The 24462-nt window shown below is 43.7% G+C and overlaps 1 protein-coding gene across 15 annotated transcripts in view; it reads right to left on the bottom strand.

Annotated features, from left to right (window-relative positions):
• Nucleotides 1-5393: 5393 nt before the first annotated feature.
• TTLL8 (tubulin tyrosine ligase like 8) overlaps nt 5394-24462 on the bottom strand; it is a 57033-nt gene continuing 37964 nt past the window's right edge. For 11 of the 15 annotated variants that reach the window (XM_042844302.2, XM_024109306.3, XM_024109310.3 and 8 more), the window contains 5 exons: nt 17653-17801; nt 16678-16924; nt 15299-15734; nt 7223-7721; nt 5394-5898 (listed from right to left, as the gene is read on the bottom strand). In XM_042844302.2, the coding sequence (XP_042700236.1) occupies nt 5690-5898; nt 7223-7721; nt 15299-15734; nt 16678-16924; nt 17653-17801 (1540 nt within the window). In that variant the 3' untranslated portion in view covers nt 5394-5689. The remainder of the gene's footprint in view (nt 5899-7222; nt 7722-15298; nt 15735-16677; nt 16925-17652; nt 17802-24462) is intronic. The other 4 variants (XM_065555020.1, XM_024109309.3, XM_024109307.3 and 1 more) reach the window with 3 other exon arrangements.

The raw sequence follows: 24462 nt of genomic DNA on the forward strand, positions 1-24462 counted from the left end.
GGGCACACTAGCTAATCTAAACTAAACTAATCAAGCTAACTAACTACAGGTACCATACACTGAACGAACAAGAGTTCTGGGAATGAGCTACAGCAAAGCTGGAGCAGAGCAGTTCCGAAGCACCTTGACTAGTGGAAAGAAGGAACTGAGGGTGGGGGGAAGCGCGTAGTGCTCCTTATACCATGCCATGGAGGCGCCACTCCAGGGGTCGCTAGGGCACTCACCTATGAGTACTGCTAGGGGGAAAACTTCCAGCACCGGTGCATGTGGCAGGCACACACACCTATTGTGGAATACACATGAGCAATCATTCGAAGAATAAAGGCCTCTCTTTAAAGAAGGCGATGGAGACAGAGGCCACTTTGTGTTCTCTCAGGGCTAGTCTACTCTAAAGCTGTAAGTCGACCTAAGTTACGCTACTTCAGTTACATAGGTTATGTAACTGAAGCTGACATAACTTGGGTTGACTTACAGCAGTGTCTACACCATGCTATGTCGATGGGCGATGCTCTCCCACCGACTTACCTTAGGTTTCCGGGGAGGTGGAGTACAGAAGTCAACAGGAGAGCGCTCTGCCATCAACTTAGCTTGTCTTCACCAGATCACTAAAATCGACACGGCTGCATCAATTGCAGCAGTACCGATTTAGCCATAAGTATAGACAAGCCCTTAGTTCCCTTCCATAAGAGAAGAAAGGGAAAACTTCTGCTTCAGCAGCCAGGTTTCTCAATGATGGTTGGCTTCAAGAGAGCTCAGTACCTCCCTTGCACAGGGCACTTGACCTCTACAACATCAACAGAGGCTGAGGAGTTTTATGGCCCCATTCAACAAGCACCAAAAACTGAACCATCCCAATGCATTTAGTCAGCTAGCCACTTTCTGTAGCCTGCCCAAGGCAAGATTTAATTTTCCCCTCTGTACATAGGAGCAATCATGTATTGGTGCCAATGTGGACTCATGGCTCCTTCAGGAATGGGACCCATGTCACAGATCCAGTCAGGCATCCCCTGCTGGCCACCCATCAGACAACTGCTGTGAGAGGAATCCAAGCCTCAGTATCCCTAGATCCCCCAGAGGAGTTTATAGCCTTTGCAGCCTGAACAAAGCCCAGCCACTGCCCCATTGTTGGGGTCTCAAGGTGCAGACCTGCCATCTAACACTGCTTTCTGAGAGCTAGAATCCACTGTGCTGCTGCCAAGCCCCTGGGTGCAGTGGTGTCCCTGTAGATTTGCTCGCACTCAAACACACCTCTCCCAGAGTTCCACCCTAAGATGTAAGCTTTGTGGTTTACTGTTTAGCTCTCTTGGGAGGGCTGTGGTAATTCTGAAGCATATAAAACACTCACACACACTTCACACAGATTCTAACAACCTAATGCTCCTTTACTTAATCAAATGAAGCACAAGAGAGTACAGATAATTTAGAAAACAAACATTTTTGATGTAATGCCCCTCACTACCTTATTCTTCCCTTGGGAGACCATGTGTGTTCAGGAAAGCAGGTAAGGTCTCCTGCCTCATGAAGCTGCTACATGCTGGATTGCTGCTTCATCATGGAGACTTTTTACCCATCCTCTGTGACTGTCCTCTCACCTGCCCAATGTGGCTCTCCTTATTTATACACCCTCACTTCCAATACCTGGCACCACTGGTCCTGTCTTTTGGTAATTTTCCACCACTCTCCTCTTCCCCCACCGGCTCTCTTCAGACAGAGGAGAACATATTTTTTCCCTTCAGATCAGTGGTTCTTACACATAACCATTGGGGTCAAAGCACAATCATTAAATATTAAGTCCCTTCTCATTGTCCTCTGTCTGGAGCATACCTGCTGCATGTCCTGTCAGCAACACTGGATCTACATACATACAGGCATTTCATAACACAGTAATTGTATGTTGTATTACATATCATTCAGAATTCATAAGTTGTACAGACAGGGCCGGCTCTGGCTTTTTTGCCGCCCCAGACAAAAAAGCCTCCCGCCGCCCCCGGCTCCCCCCCGGCGGGGAGCGCGGCAGGGGAGGGTGCCGAGCCCGGCCGCGGGCCGCTCTCCCCGACCGGCCGGAGTGCTGGGAGGAGGGCAGAGAGCCCGGCCGGGGCTCCGCTCTCCCTAGCGGCCAGAGCGCCGGGGGGAGGGTGGCGAGCCCGCCGCGGCTCCGCTCTCCCCGGCGGCCAGAGCACTGCTCTCCCTGGCGGCCAGAGCGCTGGTGCCTGGAGCCGGCCCTGTGTACAGAGCCCCCAACTTGTCACAGCCCACAATAAACACAAATCAGGACTTACATGTGATATACATGATGCTCTACTGGTATAATACTGGCAATGTGCGTTTACTGGAATCCTTATGATCTGGGCAGTGGATTTTCATTACTGAGCGTGGGGAAACTGTCAGAGAGATCTGTTTCTGAACCAATCTTATGGATATGATCTTTCTTCCCTTTGTCTTGCTAATAGGCTTATCCTTTTGCATTTCCAAGTCTTCATATTTCAAATTAGACAACAGCATGTCCATCAATAAAAACACCATTGCAGAGATGACAGTACACCCGAAATATTCTGGGTGCAATGTACGACTTGCAGTCCAGAGGCAGGGGGCGCAAAGGTGGTTTTCAGCCACCTTTGTGCCCTCCCAATCCTGGACTGTTTTGTGGGATGGAGACCCCCCAGCATAACTTAAATAGTTCTAGGAGCCTGTCTAAATTACAGCAGCACCCCAAGGCTGTCCTATGATCCATTGCACTGCCTGGAACCTCTGCAGCACCATGTGCTGTGGCCCACCCCTGGCCCCTAAGCAAGGGTTGGCAAGTCAGAAGGCAGCCTTACACAGAGCTTGGGCAGGGGGAATCCTCCCTGGCTGGATATGTGGCTTTTAGGATCTCTTATGCCACTCCAGCCCTTTTACACAGTGTAAAAGGGGCCTGAGTGGGAGGTGATCATCTAACCTCAAATAAAAACATTGCATGCTATACAGCAGGTGGTTTTGGTGCACATGTCAATCCTAGTCAGCTCACCATATCTTGTACCATTCTTGTTGATCATTTACTTATTACAGTGTAGCGAGGAGCAAGCTGGGCCCCTTTGGTTTCAGCCCCTGCTGCCCTCTCCAACCAGTCAGGAACGCCTCAACTTGATGCAACACCAGTGTTCTTTATTTACAGTTCTTTTCCCACCACCACTTTCCACCTATGTACAGGTGCAAGTGCAACTTTGCCAAGTACAGGCCTGGCCAGCAACAGACCAGAAGGCTCTCACCTCCCTCTGTGCGTGCGTGCGTGCGTGCGTGCGTGCCTGCCTGGCCTCTCCCACCTTTCCCCTGGCTTCCTCCCAGCCTTTATAGCTCTGGCTAATGAGGCTGGCAGGTGCTGCCCATTACGAGGCAGACACCGGGCTATCCAACCAGTCCCAATCCATTCCCCTTGATTGGAGCTGGAGTGGCAGGAGCTGATTAAGTGCTTCTCACTCAGCACCTTGTCACATACAGCAGTGGTTCTCAACGCCGGTCCACCGCTTGTTCAGGGAAAGCCCCTAATGGGCCGGGCTGGTTTGTTTACCTGCCGTGTCCGCAGGTTCAGCCGATTGTGGCTCCCACTGGCCGCGGTTCGCTGCTCCAGGCCAATGGGAGCTGCAGGAAGCGGCCCGGGCCAAGGGATGTGCTGGCCACCCTTCCTGCAGCCCCCATTGGCCTGGAGCGGCGAACCACGGCCAGTGGGAGCCGTGATCGGCCGAACCTGTGGACGCGGCAGGTAAACAAACCGGCCCGGCCTGCCAGGGGCTTTCCCTGAACAAGCGGTGGAGCGGCTTTGAGAACCACTGACATACAGGATACTCTGTTTACTGGTATTCAAGATTACCATTCTCATATTTATTAATGCAGTCTGTTTGCATGGGTCTTCTGATATCAGGTGACCTTAAAAGATGTCTGTACTTGGTATAATAAGGATCATTCACATAGGCTCAAATTATGGTTCCCTGATGATTTGCTTGGTCTTGGACATTTTTATAGCATGTCTTATGCATAGGCTCTCTTTTTCCTGCAGTCCCACCCACCATCTGCTGCTTTTATGGCAAATACAAGTTGTTTTAATGAAAGAATAGGATTTAATTTATCATCTCCTATGCACTCCTGCTTGCTTTTTTGCATGAAAAGGGTGTATCTGGCACCTTCAATAGTTTGGGTAGGAAAAAAAAAATCTCTAGAGGAGGTCAGTATTTCACAACCTGGAATGTGTAACCACAATCAGATTGCCGGCATTTTTCCAGGGCCTTGTGAGCCTACCCCCACATTCTCTGTTTCAGACAGTTAACTGAAATAGATTTATTCAGCCACTTGCAACTTGATCCTAACTGTATGAGCGGCCACTAGAGTCAGAACGTGCTAACTTTCTGTAATGCTGGGCTATGTCACGACTGAAGCCAGTTGTTAAAGATCAGTCACACTCAAGTGTGATGTACCCTTGTCACTCAAACAAGGTGCCAGAACTATCACAAAAACCACTGAGTCTATTCTTGGGAGTAGTGGTGAAACCAACCCCTCCTGACTTTTGAAATAGATTGAACAAAAAGAAAATGTACTGGAATAAAAAACCCTGCAGTAGAAGTAAGATGAATTGATTGGTATAACAGGCAGTTTCTATCACTAGTGTGTTTTACATTTTGATTCTATGAAACTCTTTGTTCCTCTTGAGCTTTGGAGATGTAGAGGCTAATTCTGATTTTAAGCCCCGGGTTGTGGAATAACTTATTAGGAATTCTGCACTGGCTATTCCTGGCAAAATGGGAACTGGATTCTGACAGGTATTGTAAAGAAACTCCAATAAGCACCCTGAGGAATCCCCAAGACGCTCTAAATTAGGGTGGGTTCTTTCCTGACTGACAAATAGAACAGGCGTCTGTCAGCTAGACATCTTTAAAGGGTCCACAGCCCACCGTTGGAAGATAGGCTATTCCATGGATCACAGATGAGGTCAATTCCTTGGTCAATTCAGGAAGAAAAGCTAAGAATATAGAATTACTTTGACACTACTATCCTCATATTAATGGCGGGGAAATAAATGGCTGGTTTAACTGGTTCACCTTGTCTGACTTAATTGACATGTGGACCATGGAAGAGCAGTAAAGGACCATAGCCCAAAGTACGGGGGGATATCCCAAGAAGATATTTTGTAAAAAGGTACTGATCATAAGCAATCTTCCTTTCTTCCCCAGGTGTCTCCAAGAAAAAGATATCACAATGTGTTTTTTTTACACTACACTATGTGCCAGTGGACAGGTTGGCAAGCCCTTCCACTCCCATTCACTGACACTCAAGAGTTTTTACAGTTGATGAAACTCTTGTTTACAAGATGGCCATCATACAGGGGATTGCAGATGCAAAAATGGAGGGAGTATTGCATGACATAAAAAGAGAGCTCACTGTATTTCTTTGAACTTTCCACACAGTTGGGTCCAGCATATTGGCCACAGAGCTGCTGTAATAGTAAACTTTGTTAATTGGCTTCAATATAATCAGTTAGTCTCCGACACAGCCATGGTTTACAAAAATATCCAACTCTTGCAGCCCAAGACCTTTAAATATTATCTTTGAGTTGCTCATGGTAAATAATTTTTCTTCAACATCGGTTTATGCAAGGCTTGTACAGTTCTATTTTTGTTTCAAAAAACGCCTTTAAAAGACTGGAGTACTCAGAATGGACTCATATGTTTTCAGGGAAGACATTGCTATGAACAATTATCTTGTTGCTGGTCACCTTCTTTTCGGGGGTAGAACAATCATTCATAGGTAAATATGAACTTCCTTGCAGTACTGTTGCACAAAAGGAGCTGCAGTGTTTACAAGTTTTCTCCAACTGGAAAGTGTCTCCACAAACTAAGCATGGAATTTTCTTGTTGCTGTTCTGCAAACCTTCAAAAAAATAAAGCAGTAATTAATTAACCCACATTTCAACTGAAATCCATATTTTAAAAGTCCTTATTATGCAAAATCATAATAAACTCTTCAAAAACTGTGTTCAGTTATACTATATAGCACTTTTTCAATAGTAAAACAGGACTACATGGAAACTGTGAGCCTTAGATATTAATGCAAAATCTGTTAATACATGAAAAGGACTGTGTAGATACCACAAGCAGACCATTCTGTAAGTGTTGGATGTGTGTGTAAGCCTGTAGACAAGAGTTCAACTGACAGTGAAATATGCCTATTCATCCAACTCTTGGCAAACTGAACACCACATACCACATCCTTATGCTATGTTTTTAAAACACACTTGGCAGTATCAGTAGGAAGAGGATCCCTTTTAATGAATTTAGAACTTATGAAATGTTAGGGCTTATAGGCCTTTAAACTGAAATCCTCTTCTTATCCACAGAACAGGTACAGATGACAGCAGCTGCAGTTCCTGTTGCCCTGATGATGTTTCAAAACTGACCTGGAGAACTACTGAAGTTCAGTATCCATATTTGCTTAGTCTTTGACCTCTCTGCCCATTAGGTTCCAGTTTCTGCTAAAAGATGGTGATTTTGTAATGTGAATATCAGTCCACTGGAACTAGTGCATAGTCCCCACATATCCGGCAGCCACGACCAGCACCCACAAATTATGGTCACTACTGACCTGGATTACATGTGAACTAGTGATACAGAGGTGAAAGTCTCTGTACTCCAGTACCAATCCCTTGAGCCATCCAGAGATAATAGGAAGTTGAAAGAGACTAGCCAGCTATCACTAGCAGAAATAATAAGGACTTGTGACCTCTGCACAGAAGAAAAATGAGTTGGGCATTATTGTGGATAGCTTAATAAAAACTTGTGCTCAATAGGCAGCGGCAGTCCAAAAAACAAACAAGATGTATGCTGTATAAAAAATGCAATAGAAAATAATCTTCAAAATATAGTATGCCATTATATTATATATACAAATGGTATGCCCTCACCCAGAATACCGTGTCCCATTCTGATCACTCTCTCAAAAACAATACAGCAGAAATACAGGGGATTCAGAGGCAAGCAGCAAAACTTATTAGAGGCATGGAGAGATTTCCAAAGGAGAGACTGAAAAGTTTGGGGCTATTTCTATTAGAGAGACAAATAACTAGAATACGATTCTAGTATACAAATAACTAGCTAAGCAATCCAAAAACTTATGCTGTATACCTAATTTCTACTTTCCCTCTAAAATGTATTTTTATGTAATTTATAGTGAAATAATGCTAAACAGCAGATATTACCTGATATTTTGGAAGGCTGAAGTAAAGGCCAGTCCAAGGGATTCATATTTTGAAAGGTAGAGGCGGTCTGATTTACTCTGTGAAAGCTTGAATCTGTTATTCCTTTTGCCTTGTTTATATACTGCACATGTTTCGTCTCTGTGATGCTTTGTGTAGGTTGTAAAACTAAGCTGGGAAAATCTATGTGCCCAGTGGATTTCACATGTGCATCCCTTACTTTACAACTTTTCCCTGGTGGCCTCTTGAGAGGCTTAGGTAAAGTGCAAAAAGTAGCTTTTTCAATTTTAATTTTGATGTTTTGCTTGTTATTTACAGTTCCTATTGATTCTCCTTGTTTTTCATGATTGGGTGAGGCACACTCAGTTGTTTGTGGTATTCTTGCTAATGTGTCAAGAAAATTCAAATTAGTGATGGGAGCAGCTTTCTGCCTTGATCTCTTAATACCAACTCCTTCCACAAAAAGGTCTGTAACACTGAACGGCGGCAGATCCAAAAGAGGCTTGAGAGACACAAAAAAGAAATTAAATTTCTCAACAGAATCATGTACTACTAAATTATAAATGAAGACACTACTGTTTCATGGGTTACATCTATTTATAAAATGGGATCATACAGCACTTTGTGTGACAAAGGATTCCACACCACTGTGACCAAAACTGCATAATTTAGAACTTACTAAAGCTACTAGTTTCTACATGCTGTCTATTTTTCCACTTTATATAATGGGCCTAACACATTGGCCAAGGAAAATGAACAAAATAATAATGGAAAACTACTGAGACTTCTGCTTTTATACTAAACTCTGATTTATGGTTACTTCAGCCTATCAAACCCGTCACTCTTGTTTGTCTGTATCACCCAACTGTTGCACCCTGTCTGACACCTACACTGTAAACTTGCTGGGTGAGAGTCCCTCTTCTTTGATACTTGTCTCTGCGGTGCCTAGCACAACAGGGCCCTGACCCTTGATTGGGGCTCCTTGGTGCTACGGTATTGGAAATAATATATTACCACAACAATCATGATCAATAAGGTGAAAGAAACTTTTCAACACAATTAAAATCCTCCCCATTCAACCCACTGTTCAGAAAAAAATGGGGTAAAAGCATAAGCCTTACAGCATGCCTTGTAGGTTGAAATTAAGAATGACAGACCATCTCCAGGACTGGCCCCTGAGAATGCCTGCTCCAAACACAGTAACCGACTCTAGGGATTGTTAGCTTGAACATCCCAGCTGATCTCTACTTTCTGGGTAAAACACAGTCTCTAAATAAATAAAATATATGGAGATATACCTATCTCATAGAACTGGAAGGGACCTTGAAGGTCACTTCACTAGCAGGACCAAGTACTGTCCCTGACAGTTTTTTCCGCCCCCCCAGATCCCTAAATAGCCCCCTCAAGGATTGAACTCACAGGCCAATGCTCAAACCACTGAGCTATCCCTCTAAGAAACAAAAAACTTACAAAAGCCACAAAAGGAGCTTAACAGCTCAAAATCAATATCTTGAACTGTACCCAGAAACAAAGCCAGCACAGGTGTAATATACTTCCTGGAAAATAATGCTAAGAAAGCAGGTATTTATTAGAGCTGGCCAAAAATTTTAAAATAAAAATATGAGGGGAAAGTCAGCATATTCAAAAGGGTTTTAATTGCATTGCTTTTGTAACAGTCCTTTCTTTGTTTTCTGAATTCTGCCAGAATGTTTCTTTTAAACTCAATTTTTGGTGATGAAATCAGAATTTTTCTAAATTTAGGTTTTTTTTCTATTTCATAAAACGTTACCTTGTGACTAAACTGACCAATTAAAATTGGCAATACCAAAAACTGGATTTATGTGAGGTGAACAGAGGATGGCCTAAGAAGCCAGGGAATTAACTGATTCTGTACGTCTGCTGCAGCCTCCACTGCAACCAGCATAGATCAAAGCCATGATCCTGTGAACACTTATGCACGTGATTAACTTTATACACATGGGATTGCTCATATGCATAAGTGTTTGCAGGATCAGAGCCTGAAGTCATACCTGACTGGTTCAAGTCCCAGAGACAGCACACAGTAAAACTGCCATCTGTTCTCCCTCAAGTATGTTCCCCTCTGGGGCACAGCAAGTCAGAACTTGCATCATAATGACTCTTGGTGCTGCAAGCATCTTATTTAATTTGTTTTAACTGAATAACTAATTTATTGTGCTCTGTTTTTCTTCACTTTAGATATATCAATCAGTATAAAAAAAGAACACTAAAATAATTTACTAATTAACATGAAGATTAACATTGGCCTCAGTCAGTTGCAATGACTCTAGAATACAGCATCCTGTTCCTTCCACTGTAAGAACTCTGAACCAGATTAGCACACTGTTTAGTTACCAACTAACCCATCAGTTTGAAGCAATAAAGTTATAGCCATTACTCATTAAAGGTGGCTAACATTGAGAAAAGGAAGTGTTTTGTTTAAATGACCTCAAACACACAAAGGCCAAAATTCAATGGTGAGATAAATGAGCCCTGCAAATATCCAACATTGAGACATAACTTAAGAATGCTATTGCACTCTTGTAGAATGAGCTCACACCCATAAAGGGGGCATAGCCGAAGCCACTTCATATGCAGTCTTGATGCAGGAAGTTATCCACTTATAGATCGTCTGTGAAGAGATTGCCTGTCCCTTCATATGGTCTGCATATGACACAAACAAACAAGAGGAAGCCTGAAAGGGTTTAGTCCTGTCCAGCCATCGTCTGACATCCAATGTGTGAAGATGATGCTCCTCTGGCAATGAATGCAGTTTAGGAAAAAACACAGGCAAATATGTCGCCTGGTTTAAATGAAACTGAAAGACCACTTTCGACAAAAATTTCGGGTGCAGTTGCAATGTCACTTTGTTTTTGGAGAACTGTGTGTACAGAGGCTCTGCCATCAAACACTCTCTTCGCAGATGTTATCGCCACGAGGAATGCAGTTTTTTGACATGAGAGGAAAGGAGCAGGATGCCAGAGGCTCAAACGAAGGTCCCATGAGAGCCACTCTGACTATGTTAAGGTGTCACAAAGAAGCCAGTTCATCATGGGCAGATGAAGACAAAGGATTTCTTTCAAGAACCTCGCCACCATCTTCCAAGAATGGGAGCATGAAAAGCTAAGATTGCCACCAGGCGCACCCTTAAAGAGCTAAGCATTAAGGTACGATGATTGAAGATGCAGCAAATACTCCAAGATGTCTTGGATACTAGCCAGCATTGGCTGAACTCCAAAGATGACTTGCAGAACACTGGGCTTCAGCGACCACTCATGGTTCAGGGAAAAATTCCTGCTGAGATGGTCTGCAAGATGATTCTAGATCCGTGACAGCAGTCCTGGTTGGTAAGGGCCAGATCAAGGAAATGCCTTGACATCATTCCCCTGAACCATCCACCACTGCAAGGAATCCAGGATTGACTGAGGGAGGAGCACTAACCTGTCCAGGGGTGAAGGGATGGAAGGAAAACAGTTCTGAGCCTGTATTGGCACAACCTTGTGAATTGAACCACCTGTATACATGCAGACATGTGGCCTAAGAGCTTCAGGCACATGTGAACTGTCATGGAAGGCTGGGACTGCAGACTGAGAGAAAGGCTACAAATTGTCTAGAAACGGTTGATGGGCAGGAATACCCTTGAACTCGTAGAGTCTATTAGGGCCCCAATGAAATTGATTTTCTGAGTGGGGACCATTGTTGACTTTCCTGTGTTTATGATGAGACCCAGGCAGTCGAGTAGGTGCAGTGTGATGCCCAGGGAAAGACTGTACTGAAAATGGTGGTTCACCACAACAAAGCAGAGAAATCTTCTGTGGCTCAGGAGAATCGCCACATGGATGTAAGTATCCTGAAGGTCCAGAGCAGCAAGCCAGTTGTTCTGAGTCAATGTGGGGAGGATAGTTGAAAGGGCAACCATATGGAACCTCAAGTATCTGATATATTTGTTGAGGTTGCAGAAGTCGAGAATAGGTTTTACTCCTCCCTTGGATTTGGAAACCAGGAGGTACCAGGAATAGAAGCTCTGACCCTGGTGTTCCAGAGGAACTTCCAGCAGCACTCCCATAGCCAGTAAAGAGAAGACTGCTTGAGGAGCAGTATCTCATAAGAGGGGGCCCTGAAGAGGGGTGGGAAGGGCAGATGGGGGTGGGGGAGGAGTGGAGAGGAACTGAATAGCTTAGCTCAATTTGATGATGCTAGGACCCATCTTGTAATCTAGCCCCAAACACCGTAAAAGCGAGCTAGCCTGTCCCCAAACAGAGGCAGAGTAAAGGGAGTAATGACTGGACCTCTGCTCTGCTCCAAGGAGTCAAAATGGGCGCTTGGGGAGTGCCAAGGGAGGGTGTGTTGACTGGTCGAAACCCAGACTCAAATGCCTCCTCCTCTGGGATCTATGCCCCTTTCTGGGGTAATCCAACTGTCTTGAGAGAAAAAAGGCTGCCAAAAGGTGCATTGTGAACAGTACTGTTGCTGTCTGCACTGATGGTGTATACACCCCCAAGGAACATAGGGTGGCCCTATAATCCTTGAAGGAGTGCAGGGACTTGTCCATGTTGTCTGAAAACAACACCCAGCACAGAAGGGCAAATCCTCTATAGTTTGCTGCACATCAGAAGCAATGCCCAAATTCTGCAGCCAGGACGCCCTTCTCATGGTCACCGGAGAGGACAAAACTCTGCCCAAAGTATTCACAATGTTCAATACAGACTGCAAACGACATCTTGGCCACTAAACAGCCTTCGCTGACAAACTCCCAAAATTGCTCTCTGAAGGTTTCAGGCAGCTGGCCCACTAACTTAGACATATCTGTCCAATTTACAAAGTCATACTTGGACAATGTCTGTTGGTTCGTGATCTGCATTTGCAGGGTGGAGATCTTCCTGCACCTTAAATCCATCTCTTTGGAGTCCTTGTCCTTAAGAGTGAACTTAAACCTGCTCTGCTGGGCTCTGTCATTCACTCCAGCTACGACTAGGGAGTTTGAGGCCACATGGGAGTACAAACCCTCAAATCCCTGCACCAGGATGAAACAGCATTTCACCGTGCACTTTGCAGTAGGCAGTATTGAAGCCAGTGTGCTCCATGGGACTTGTGTAAGCTCTAGGAATGCATCATTAGTAGGGAGGGCTACTCTCCCAGGAGCAGATGGCTGCAGGATATCCACTAACTTATGGGAGTTCTCCGCAGAAATCCTGTCCAAATGCCCAGGGAAGGAGCCACGCACCGCAAAAGGTCCTGAGAGGCCTTGAAATCCTCTGGTATTGGAGGAGAGGAAGAACCAGGCACTGATGAATCATCTGGGGACGAAGAAGAGGTGGTTAACTGCATCAAGGCTAGCTCCCATTCCTGGACTGGCAGAGCTGGAAGGGACAGCTCCATGGGCTCTGCACAGGAAAGACTCACTGGTGCCTGAACCTGCCACTGATTTGCCTGGCAACCTTGCCTTAGAGCAAGCTGAGGAGTGCAACCTCTGCAACTGAGGAGCATGCCATGGATTACATGGAAGCTACTGAAAAGGGTCGGGCATTAGTGGCCAGTAGAAGCCCCATACCAACCGCTCCATGAATGGTCCCCAATGTAGGTTGGGTGATGGAAACCGGGAGGAGGAAGATCCCGACCTCGATGCCAAGGAACCTTGGATTTCCAGGGATAAAGGAGGAGACAGTCTGAGGGAGCAAGTAACTGGTCTGACTCCTCCGTTGCCCAAAATAAGTCAGAGACCAGTGTGAATGATGGAAGAGGTATCACCAGCAGCGAGTACACTGGTGCCAGAAATGGTGTTGACCTTGAAGTCAGCAGCAGTACAAAACAGCTGACAGTGCCAAAGTGAAGGGCAGTGAAAGCTGCCACGGTAACATCCACGGTGCCAACTGCAATGGAGTTTCCTGGTGCTGAGGTCCCAGGTACCAAGCCCAGTATTGGCTCTGCTTCCACAGAGTGAGGAAGGGTGAACCCAAGGGTTCAGCAATCCCTCCAGCCAATGGGGCTATAAATGACGCAACACTGACCAAGTCCTGGGCCAAAGGAGAGGTCATGATGGAAAGTTGGAGGAGATCTGTATCCACATAGCATGCTGCCGATGTCAAAACAGTTGGTGCTGGGGTCACCCTCATTGGTACCGGACTCAACGAATGCCGTGGGGCCAGAATTGGAATTGATGGTACAGGGTCTATAGCCACCGTACTCGATACTGGGGAGTGGTTAGAGGCACCCGCGTCATCCTGCATACCGGCACTAACCCTATGCCGGTCCACGCTCTTCTTGAGAGAGATGGGAGAGTCCACATGAGACCAGGAGCAGTCTCGATTGGTCTTATGAGACCTTTTCCTCAGCACGCTACATGGGGAACAGCTCCTCAGTCTCTTTGGAGAGGTGCCTGCTCCAGAGTGCAAGGCAGAAGGATTCTTGGAACCTGAGGGTGACCCCTGACCAATGAGGACCTTGGTGCTGAAACAGGCCACATGGCTTGTTCAAGCAGGTGCTGTTTTAGGCAACGGTTGCTTGCAACTTGAGTCAATTTAATAAACGATCCACTGACTGAATACCATTTCTTGACATGAGCCTCATCCAAGCACAACAAGCACCACATGTGGGAATCGTGTAGGGATATTAAAGAAGGTACTAACAGTGATTCCCCCAAGAGACAGTGACCCCCTCATAATTTGGCCCCCACACTTTAAAAATCCAACAGTTTCACCAAGTACAAAAATCTCTTGGGTCTTCTGTTAAAACTTGTAAGCTACTGTCTGTAGAAACCATTGATTATATCTATCCTGTGACTACTATGTAAAACTTACAAACAAGTTAACTGACTTTGTTATACAATGTAAACAAACACTATAAGCTGTTAAGTGTCTTTCACTTCATTCAACTGCTCCTAGGACAGACCCCCACCCTCTGTGATTAAAGGGCCGGGAGTCTCAAATGAATTAGCACACACTCTGAAAGTGGTGGAGACAGTAAATTAAAATATGGTTAAGGGATGGAATGTATGCTGATGAATGCTTGATATACATGGATGGTTAGGGAGGTGCCAGCCTAGAAAAGGAGTATCCATCGGCCAAAGAATGTGTCGAGTGGATGACCAGAAACCCCCGGAGGGTAAACTGGGACCCACCCCATCACCTGGAAGGATGAGAAACACAAACTTTGGACAGTGTGGAGCCACCAGGAATGTGCCACTTTGGACAGGAATGTGCCATCTGCTGATTGAGTCAGCAACAGCAGGATGAAACAGCTCCCATAGACTAACATAGGAATTAATTCCTATAAGAAGGGACTCTAAAGACTGATGACTTTGAGTCTCTGGTTCTGCTGCCAACCTCCAGGAGCATCAGGTGCACCTGACACAGACTCGGCTCCATCCTCATGACCAAGATACCTGGCCAGTAACTTGGCATGAGCAACTTCTAGGCTGGTAACTATAACACCTATACAGAACTTGAATGAATGATTGTGTGAATGAATCTCTCTCTCTCTCTCTATATATATATATATATGTGTGCGTGTATATAAGGAATAAGTAGTGATAGGAATAAGTAGTCAAACAACGTTGTTTACTTTTATCTTTTGCTTTATCAGTATATTTACAATAAATGTGGCATCTTTGCCTTATCCCTCTTAATAAGATCCTGCTGGTTTTTATTCTATTGGTATAACATTTGCTCTTAGGGACTGTTCCCCCACATGACGGACAATGTTTAAACAATGGTGAGGGCATCACAGGAGAATACTTCACTAAACATAAGTAGCACTAAGGGTATTACAAAGTATACACAGCTAGAAAAAACACTAAACTAGTGACAGAATGTGAATTTAAGACCACACAGAGCTCTGACTCCCGCCATAGGCGGTAAGAAGGAACTGAGGGGGTTCGGGGTGGTGCTGCCTCATGTAGCCAAGGGAGGGGCTATGGCCACAAAGTGCAAGTGCCACTCCTCTACAGGTACTGCTAGGCAAAATTCTCCAGCTACTTCTCCACACACCTAAGTTAATTAGATTTTAAAACAATCACCAAACTAAATTCCATCTGATTAGTGAATGATGTAGAATTATTCGTACCTGCCTCCAGAGAAGTTCGAATTTTCCAGTGTCCCAGATTTTGTCACGTTTCTTCTCAGTAACTAACTTAATTGTGTCTTCTTGTACCTGCGCACACAGCTCTGCTGTGACGGGTGTAGAAGGGAACATTGTTGGGCTAGTATTGATTTCAATCAACCATGGTTTAAAGTCTTCTCCAAGAATAAAGTCTGCCCCATATAGCTCAAAACTGCTCTTCCGGGCTTCAACGCTCTCTTGAGCCATCCTCATTGTGTAGGTAATGGCTTTTTTCATGGACGGATAGATAACATTTCGCCACATATTGCCTCGACCTCTCTTTTGTAAGTACTCCTGAAATTTGGTGCTTGTCCACATATTGTGCCATGGCAATAGAGGATTCCGGTCTGCAGCATTTTTGTAATGTTTCTGGATTGAATTATTGCAAAGATGAATGGAGCTGTGAAGAGAGGACACCACAATTATAGCAGGCAGCTGAAAAAATGCAAGAAACATATTACATTAGAACAAATTATCTTCATATTAAAATCTCAGGGTTTTGATTATTAAACCTATTTTCAGTTTCCTTCATTAATTCCCCTCTAATGTAAGACAAAGGATGGTCTTGTGGTTAAAACACTGGCCTGGGCCTCAGGAAAACTGGGTTCAGGTCTCAGCTCTGTCACACTCTCTTTTCGTGTCTTGGGGGCAAGTCACTTAAGTTCTCCATGCCCCAGTTCCCTGTCTATAAAATGGGGATAATAATGCTACCCTATCTCAAAGGAGTGTTGTGAAGATACATTTGTTAATGGTCATTAGGCATTGTGATGGGTGCCATGTAAGTATTCTGATAGAGCATCTACAAGGGATTAATTTACCAGATATCCTGCCACTCCCAATCTCTGGTATGGCCCTTGCTAAAAATATGTCCCCATGGAGATATTTAACACTTGTTCAATTTTAATAAGTTGTATAGAATTTCCCCCAAAAACTCCCACAGTGTGCCTATCGCTTTTCTTGAATATTTGATAAACAGACTACAGCATACATAAAAGAACAAACATCCCCTAATATTCTAAAATGCTCTAAAATTATGTTTTCTATAATATTCATATGGATGAGGGCACAGTAAGAATCACTATTTTAAGTTATGACAACTGCTGACTGACACTAAGAGTCTAATTAAAGCATATCACCATGACCCCTGTTTACACACTGTAACTAAATGCAACTTCAGAAAATCATCAGAAAGTCAAAGCATTAGCATAGACTGGTTTTATGAAATTTTAACACTACCATAATTCCATGGTCAAAATTCAGGGACCTGACATACTGCAGAATTTTTCAGCCTGTTCATTCACTATTCTGTATAGCAAAATATTTGTTTATACTTCCTTGGTTACCTGTCTAGATTGTCTAAGGAGAAACGTTGTGTAGAAAATCTCAGATAGCTTTCTTTATAGAACCATATAGTCAGAGGGTTCCAGTCAGTGACAAGAAACCACTGTCTAATATCAAATTTAGTATCATAAATTAGCAATGGTGTCTCAATGTACTTCTGTACCACCCACTTGTGGTCCTTTACTGGAAATTGATCTGTTGCTTCTACTAGCTTCAGAATATCATCCAGTCTATTTTTGCACACTATTTCTGGAAGAGAAAAAAATTAAAATAATATGCATGTTAATGTCTAATAATAATGTATGTAGCTGACAGTGTACGAAAATGAGAGATTACACATGAAAGAGAATTTCCATTTATCCTACTTATGCATGCAGGAACAACAGTGGAGTATTGATAGATCATCAGGAAAAGACCTGTTATGGTAGAATTAAACAAAAACAAACAAATAAACCCCCCCCAGTTTGCCTGCATTAATTATGTTTTTTAAACCTTCATCGTTCAGACAAACAAAGATATATATTTTACCTGACCCCTGAAAGATTTACCTGTAACCTAGCGATTATGGGCCCAATCCAGCAAAGCATTTAAGCATGTTCTCAACTTTAAGCATGTGAGTAGTTCCACTGACCTTAACTGAAAGGACTTTCATTGAAGACAACAAGACTACTCACATGCTTGCACTTCAGCACATACTTAAAGTTCTTTGCAGGATTTGACAAGTTTCCCTTCTGCTATTCCTTCCCCAAGATACACAAAGTAATAGAGGTAAGATGTTAAAAACCATGTAAAAATGACTCTTGCATAGAAAATGGGAAAGGTTCTGATTGGAAATGTTTATGCAGTTATGAATGGCCTGGTGGAACAAACTGCAGATGTACACAGTACATTTACAAGTTGCCTCTCCAGATGATATCCTACAACTTTGGGTAATAATAAACACTTTAAATTAAAAAAAAACCAAAAGAAGCTCTTACCTCTGCCACGAGATTTTGCTCCTGGTTTAATAATCCAGATATTGTGGTTACCGTCTATGTCTTGCTGTGGGTTTGTAGACATGATTTTGCTCAGAATCTTTTGACATTGTGTAATGTAATTATGTGCACTACAAATGACAGCACCTTCACTACAAACAAACAAAATTTTAAAAGGTAATACTTTATGCATAACTATTTTAGAAGAAGCATTTTATGAACTTAGCTTATATAGTTGTCAATATTGTTTTTCTAAAGTACAGTATGAAGTGTTTCTTGCTACAGTGATAGAAATTATTAGATTATGGATTTACAGAAATAAGTCTCACAGGTTACTGAGCTCATTTATTTTGGGTATTGTCTCTTCTCCTCCTCCCACCCCCAGGCTATGAGAGCAATTGTGTGGAAGTCCGTATAACAAGATACAGATTTATTGTACAGTCAAATAGCAATATGACTACATCATACATTTCCTTTATTTATATTGTGCTATTATGTTGCTATTATGCTATTTCTATTGCTATTATGTTCTGAATATCAGCCTAAGATTACTTTCAAAGTCAATTAGAACCTTAGTGTCAGGAAAGTTCTGTTATTAAGGAAATAATCTGCTTATAAAAACTTGCAATAATGGGGTAACGTGAACTATGAAAAGCACAGGAGTGAGGTTAATTGCAGGCTGAAAGAAGGGGGAATTCTTTCTTTAAATAACATATAGAGGGGTTAGATCCAACATGTAGACAGCCCTGGACAGGCAGGACAGCATGAGAAGAGCTGGCACCCAGTATCTGAACACTGGGAAAGTCAAGGCTAGTCTCACCTTTCTTTTCTAGACCTTTTAATTGCATAGACAGCATAAAACAAAGGAATATAGGTCTTCACAAACTGTGTCTCGTCAAAATCATAGAATATGAACTCTTCGAGGCAGGGACCGTGTCTTTGTTGTGCATGTGTATGGTACCCAGCACACTTTTGGATGGTCAATGAATAAATAGTAATACTGTTGTTTATTATCGATATTGTGGTAGTGCTTTGGGAGCCCAATCATAAACCAAGAACCCTCTGTACTAGATATAAAGACAGAACAAAAAGAGTCCCTGAGAATGCAGTCTATGTAATCCTTGGCCCATGTGCATGTGCATTGAGTTATCTGAGCTCCTTCTCCCTGTAAAACTTCTGGTCCTGTATGCTCTTCTGATCCTGCCAGGTGCTGAGTGCCTTCTGAACGGTGCTCACTCCACTCAACTCATGCTTAAATCAAATGTGACTTGAGGAAGGGTGGATGCTTCTCGAGAGGTGTCAGCATCTTGCAGGATCAGAATCTACATTTATTAATTGCTTAGTTATCAAGATGATGGCATGGGTAAGATCATAGCTGCTGTATACAAACGTATAAAAACATCAAATCTTACAAATACAAGTAAGTTGTGGTTTCAGCCTCTTGAGAATATTAGCCTTCACATTCTGGGTGAGAGGAGGAAAAGGTGGTAAATAATCTTTATGTCTGGCAACCGGCTTTGTGCCACTCTGTGAACCTGTCATACCTCATCTACCTCAGCAGGGTCAGGCTCAATCAGTACTTAGATGGTAGGCCTTCAGACCCCTCGATACTGTTGGAAGAAGAGGTTGTACGGATACCCCTCCAAACCAGTACTAAAACAATGCACCCAATATGATTTAGGAAGTATTGTGTTGCTGGAAGTATCATCTAATAGATGAGATTTAAAATCAAGATGTCAGTCTCCTGGACAGTAATGATCACATCATCAAGGCAGTGGTCAGAGACCTTCCATTGTTCAGACAACAAGAAAGACCAATTATCCTGATCCGACCACGATGACTTATAGACTCCAATGAATTTTGAAGTCTGCTAAAAGACCCAACCCACAGAATGAGAAGTCAAGGACCTGGTGAATCATTACCATTCTATACTGGCTGCAGCCATTAATATGCTGCCCCCCAAACAGTCCCTTTCTCCCCATCAACACACAGTCCTCCTTGGTTTTCTGACACCCTGTGCTGGATGAAGACAAGAGTGGAAAACTGAGTGCCAATGGAAGAAAACAAAGGCTGATTCAGACAGGGTGACACATAATGAATTCCTCAAAGCCTATGCTGAGCTGTATTACAGACCAAGAGAACCTTCCTATCAGCCTCCACTGAGGCTGCCAAATCCCACCCCAAGGAGCTATCCAGGGTGATAAACTGCCACATCAATCCTGAATGCCTGCAACCTTTATCAGAGCCAAGTACCAAGCACTCTAAGAACTATCATCCTACTTCACTGAAAATATCACACCCATTCGAGAAGTCTTCTCAAACAGGATGGATCTGCTCTACTTCCACCAACCAAGAGCTCACTTGCGTTCCCAGCATTCAGGACATTCACTCAGCAGGAAGTTCTGGACACCCTAAAGGAGTCTTGACCCAAGACTTGTGAATCTGACCCATGCCCTTCATGGCTTGTGAAAGAGAGTCATGAACAACTGGTGCCACTCCAACTGAATGAACCAATGCCTCATTCAGAGAAGGAATCTTTCCTTCCTCCTTCAAACATGGAATAGTCCAATCTACACTGAAGAAACCCACCTCGCATAGTTTAGTTCTAGCCAACTACCACCCATCATCAATCCACCCATTCCTGAGCAGTTCATAAAGAAGCTACCAAAAGGCCCACAATGAGCTCCTTTAATTGAAGGTAACATTCTAGACCTGGATCAATCTGGATTCAGGCCAGGACACAGAACTGAACCCACTTTTGTGGCACTCATGGGTGAAATGTCAATGGATAGAGGACAGACATCTATTCTCATTCTCCTGGGCCTCTGTGCAGCATTCAACACTGCTGACCATGAGATTCCACTATCTTGCCTGAGACAGGTGGCAGGGATCCATGGTAATATGCTAAAATGGTTTGAGTCCTTCCTGAAAGTAGTGATGGGAAACTGCACCTCCACAACTAGACCCCTGACTTGTGGGGTTTCACGGGGATCAATTCTCTCTCTGATCTTTTTCAAAATCTATATGCAAGCACTAGGTGAACTGGTCAGATGACACAGACTCATGTGCCGGCAATATGTAGATGATATAGAGCTCTTCCGATGACTCACCACATCGCTACCACTAGAGCTTGATTGAGTTCAGCTCTTGGATGAAGCTGAACGTAAGACAGACAGAGGTGTTGCTGGTGGGCAGAGGAAAGCCTTTTAGAACATAAGACAAACATAATAACGGCCTTACTGAGTCAGACCAAAGTTCCATCTAGCCCAGTATCCTGTCTTCCAACAGCAGCCAATGCCAGGTGTCTCAGAGGGAATGAACAGAACAAGTAATCATCAAGTGATCCATCCCCTGTCACCCATTCCCAGCTTCTGGAAACAGAGGCTAGGAACTTCATCCCTGACCATCCTGGCTAATAGCCATTGATGGACGTATCCTCCATGAATTTATCTAGTTTTTCTTAACCCTATTATAGTCTTGGCCTCCACAACATCCTCTGGCAAAGAGTTCCACAGGTTGACTGTGCGTTGTGTGAAGAAATACTTCCTTTTGTTTGTTTTAAACCTGCTGCCTATTAATTTTATTTGGTGACCCCCTAGTTCTTGTGTTATGAGAAGGAGTAAATAACACTGACTTATTTACTTTCTCCAAACCATGATTTTATACACCTCTATCATATCCCCCCTTAGTTGTCTCTTTTCCAAGATGAAAAGTCCCAGTCTTATTAACCTCTCCTCATATGGAAGCTGTTCCATGCCCCTAATCATTTTGTTGCCCTTTTCTGAACCTTTTCCAATTCCAATGTATCTGTTTTGAATGGGGCGACCACATCTGCATGCAGTATTCAAGATGTGGGCGTACCATGGATTTATATAGCGGCAAGATGATATTTTCTGTCTTATTATCTATCCCTTTCTTAATGATTCCCAACATTCTGTTAGCTTTGAAGATCTTACAGCCACAGTGCAGTCCACATTGGTTGAAGATACACTCCCACAATTGGTCAATTCAGCCTGTACGCTTGGATGCCTTGCTGACCCAGAGCTCTCACGTAGCAGTATCCACTAGTAACACTTTCTACCATCTTTTGCTTGGCTAGGAAACACTGTCCCATCCTGGTGGGCAAAGACCTGCCTCAGTTATTCAGCCTTCATCATCTCTTGGCTGGATTACAGCAATGCAATATATCTGGGCACAAAGACATCAGTATTTAGGAAACTAGTACAGAATGCCACAGCATTTATCCTCAGCAACACAGGCTACTGGGAACATATCAAACCTGTCCTCCACTCCCTATACTGGCGTCCAATAATGAATCAGGTTCAAGGTCCTGGACCTTATTCCATGCCCAGGATATCTAAAAGACCATTTAAAACTTCAGGATGAATACTGTGGTCCACAACTACGCTCCTCTGGAACAATGGAATTCTCAACAGTAAAACTTGTCTGTGTGGGAGACAGAACTTTCCCTGGGGACTGTCCAAGAATGTGGTATGAACTCCCCCAGGCACTAAGATCTATCATAAACCTTTCCACTTTCTGCTCTAAATCAAATCAAAGGCACAGTTCATTGACCTTGCCTTCTCTAATATGAACACATAGCAACAGGCATATTTATTTAAAAAAAATAAAAAGACACACACTATCAAAACAAGGCACTCTGCTGTGCACACTTTTCCCTCTGGGAGTGGATGAGAGAACAAACATCACATGACAGATGTATAATCATCTAGTTTACTGGAAGGCACTCAGATACTATGGTATAAGCACCGCATAAAAACCTGAATAGAATAATCCCATTGCACTTTTTGTAAAAATAGGCATGATAAAACCCTACTATCCTGGCCAGAGTGCACCTCAGATAATTCCATGTTGCCTACATAAGTTCTCGCTGTAGTTTCAAATGTAAACAGTGTCCTGTCCTTCCATCCTGAACGGTTGTGTAGTACGGCTGTGCACTGCTAAGCCATGTGCTATGGTAGGCCTTCCACGTGCTAAGTTTAGTAATTCCATTAAAATCAGTATACACTGATTTACACCAGCTGATGATCTGACCCTATATATCTGTATAATGCTTGAGTTCCTTTGATGAATAGAACTAAAGATCAGAGGGGTAGCCATGTTAGTCTGTATCCACAAAAACAACGAGATGTCCCGTGGCACCTTAAATCCTGGCATAGATATACTGGCACACGAAAAGAAGGGAGTTACCTTACAAGTGGAGAACTAGTGTTGACAAGGCCAATTCAATGAGGGTGGATGTGGTCCACTCCCAATAATTGACGAGGAGGTGTCAATATCAAGAGAGGGAAAATTGCTTTTGTAGTGAGCCAGCCACTCATCTCAGGCATTGGCACTCTTACAGCAGGATTATCCGGCTATTTGGACTCTCTCCTCAGACCCTACGCTACCAGCACTCCTAGCTATCTTCGAGAACCACCGACTTCCTGAGGAAACTACAATGCATTTGTGATCTTCCTGAAAACACCATCCTGGCCACCATGGATGTAGAAGCTCTTTACACCAATATTCCACACAAGAATAGACTACAAACTGTCAGGAACAGTATCCCTGATGAGGCCATGGCACACCCGGTGGCTGAGCTTTGTGACTTTGTCCTCACCCACAACCATTTCAGATTTGGGGACAACTTATACCTTCAAGTCAGTGGCACTGCTATGGGTATCTGCATGGCCCCACAGTATGCCAACATTTCCATGGCTGACTTAGAACAATGCTTCCTCAGCTCTCGTCCCCTACCACCTCTCCTCTACTTGCTCTACATTCATGACATCTTCATCATATGGACCCATGTGAAGGAGGATTTTACAGCCAAGCCCTAAGATACAACCGCATTTGCTCCAATCCCTCAGACAGAGACAAACACCTACAAGATCTTTATCAAGCATTCTTAAAACTACAATACCCACCTGGCAAAGTGAGGAAACAGATTGACAGAGCGAGACGGGTACCCAGAAGTCACCTACTACAGGACAGGCCCAACAAAGAAAACAACAGAACACTACGGGCCATCACATACAGCCCCCAGCTAAAACCTCTCCAGCACATCATCAACCATCTACAAACTATCCTGGAACATGATCCCTCACTCTCACAGACCTTGGGAGGTAGGCCAGTACTCGCTTACAGACAGCCTCCCAACCTGAAGCAAATACTCACCAGCAACTACACACCACACCACAGAAACACTAACCCAGGAATCAATCCGTGTAACAAACCCCGTTGCCTACTCTGTCCCCACAGTCACACCATCAGGGGCTCATTCACCTGCACATCTACTAATGTGATATATGCCATCATGGGCCAGCAATGCCCCTCTGCTATGTACATTGGCCAAACCAGACAGTCTCTACGTAAAAGAAAAAATGGACACAAATCAGACATCAGCAATGGTAACATACAAAAGCCAGTAGGAGAACACTTCAATCTCCCTGGACATTCAATAACAGATTTAAAAGTAGTCATCCTTCAACAAAAAAACTTCAAAAACAGACTTCAAAGAGAAACTGCAGAGCTACAATTTATTTGCAAACTTAACACCATTAATTTGGGCTTGAACAGGGACTGGGAGTGGCTGGCTCACTACAAAGCAATTTTCCCTCTCTTGATATTGACACCTCCTCGTCAATTATTGGGAGTGGACCACATCCACCCTCACTGAATTGGCCTTGTTATCACTGTTTCTCCACTTGTAAGGTAATTCCCTCCTCTTCATGTGCCAGTACATCTATGCCTGTATCTGTAATTTTCACTCCATGCATCTGAAGAAGTGGGTTTTTACCCATGAAAGCT

This window comes from Chrysemys picta, chromosome 1, assembly GCF_011386835.1.
Source record: "Chrysemys picta bellii isolate R12L10 chromosome 1, ASM1138683v2, whole genome shotgun sequence".
In the NCBI taxonomy this organism is placed as follows: Eukaryota; Metazoa; Chordata; order Testudines; family Emydidae; genus Chrysemys; species Chrysemys picta.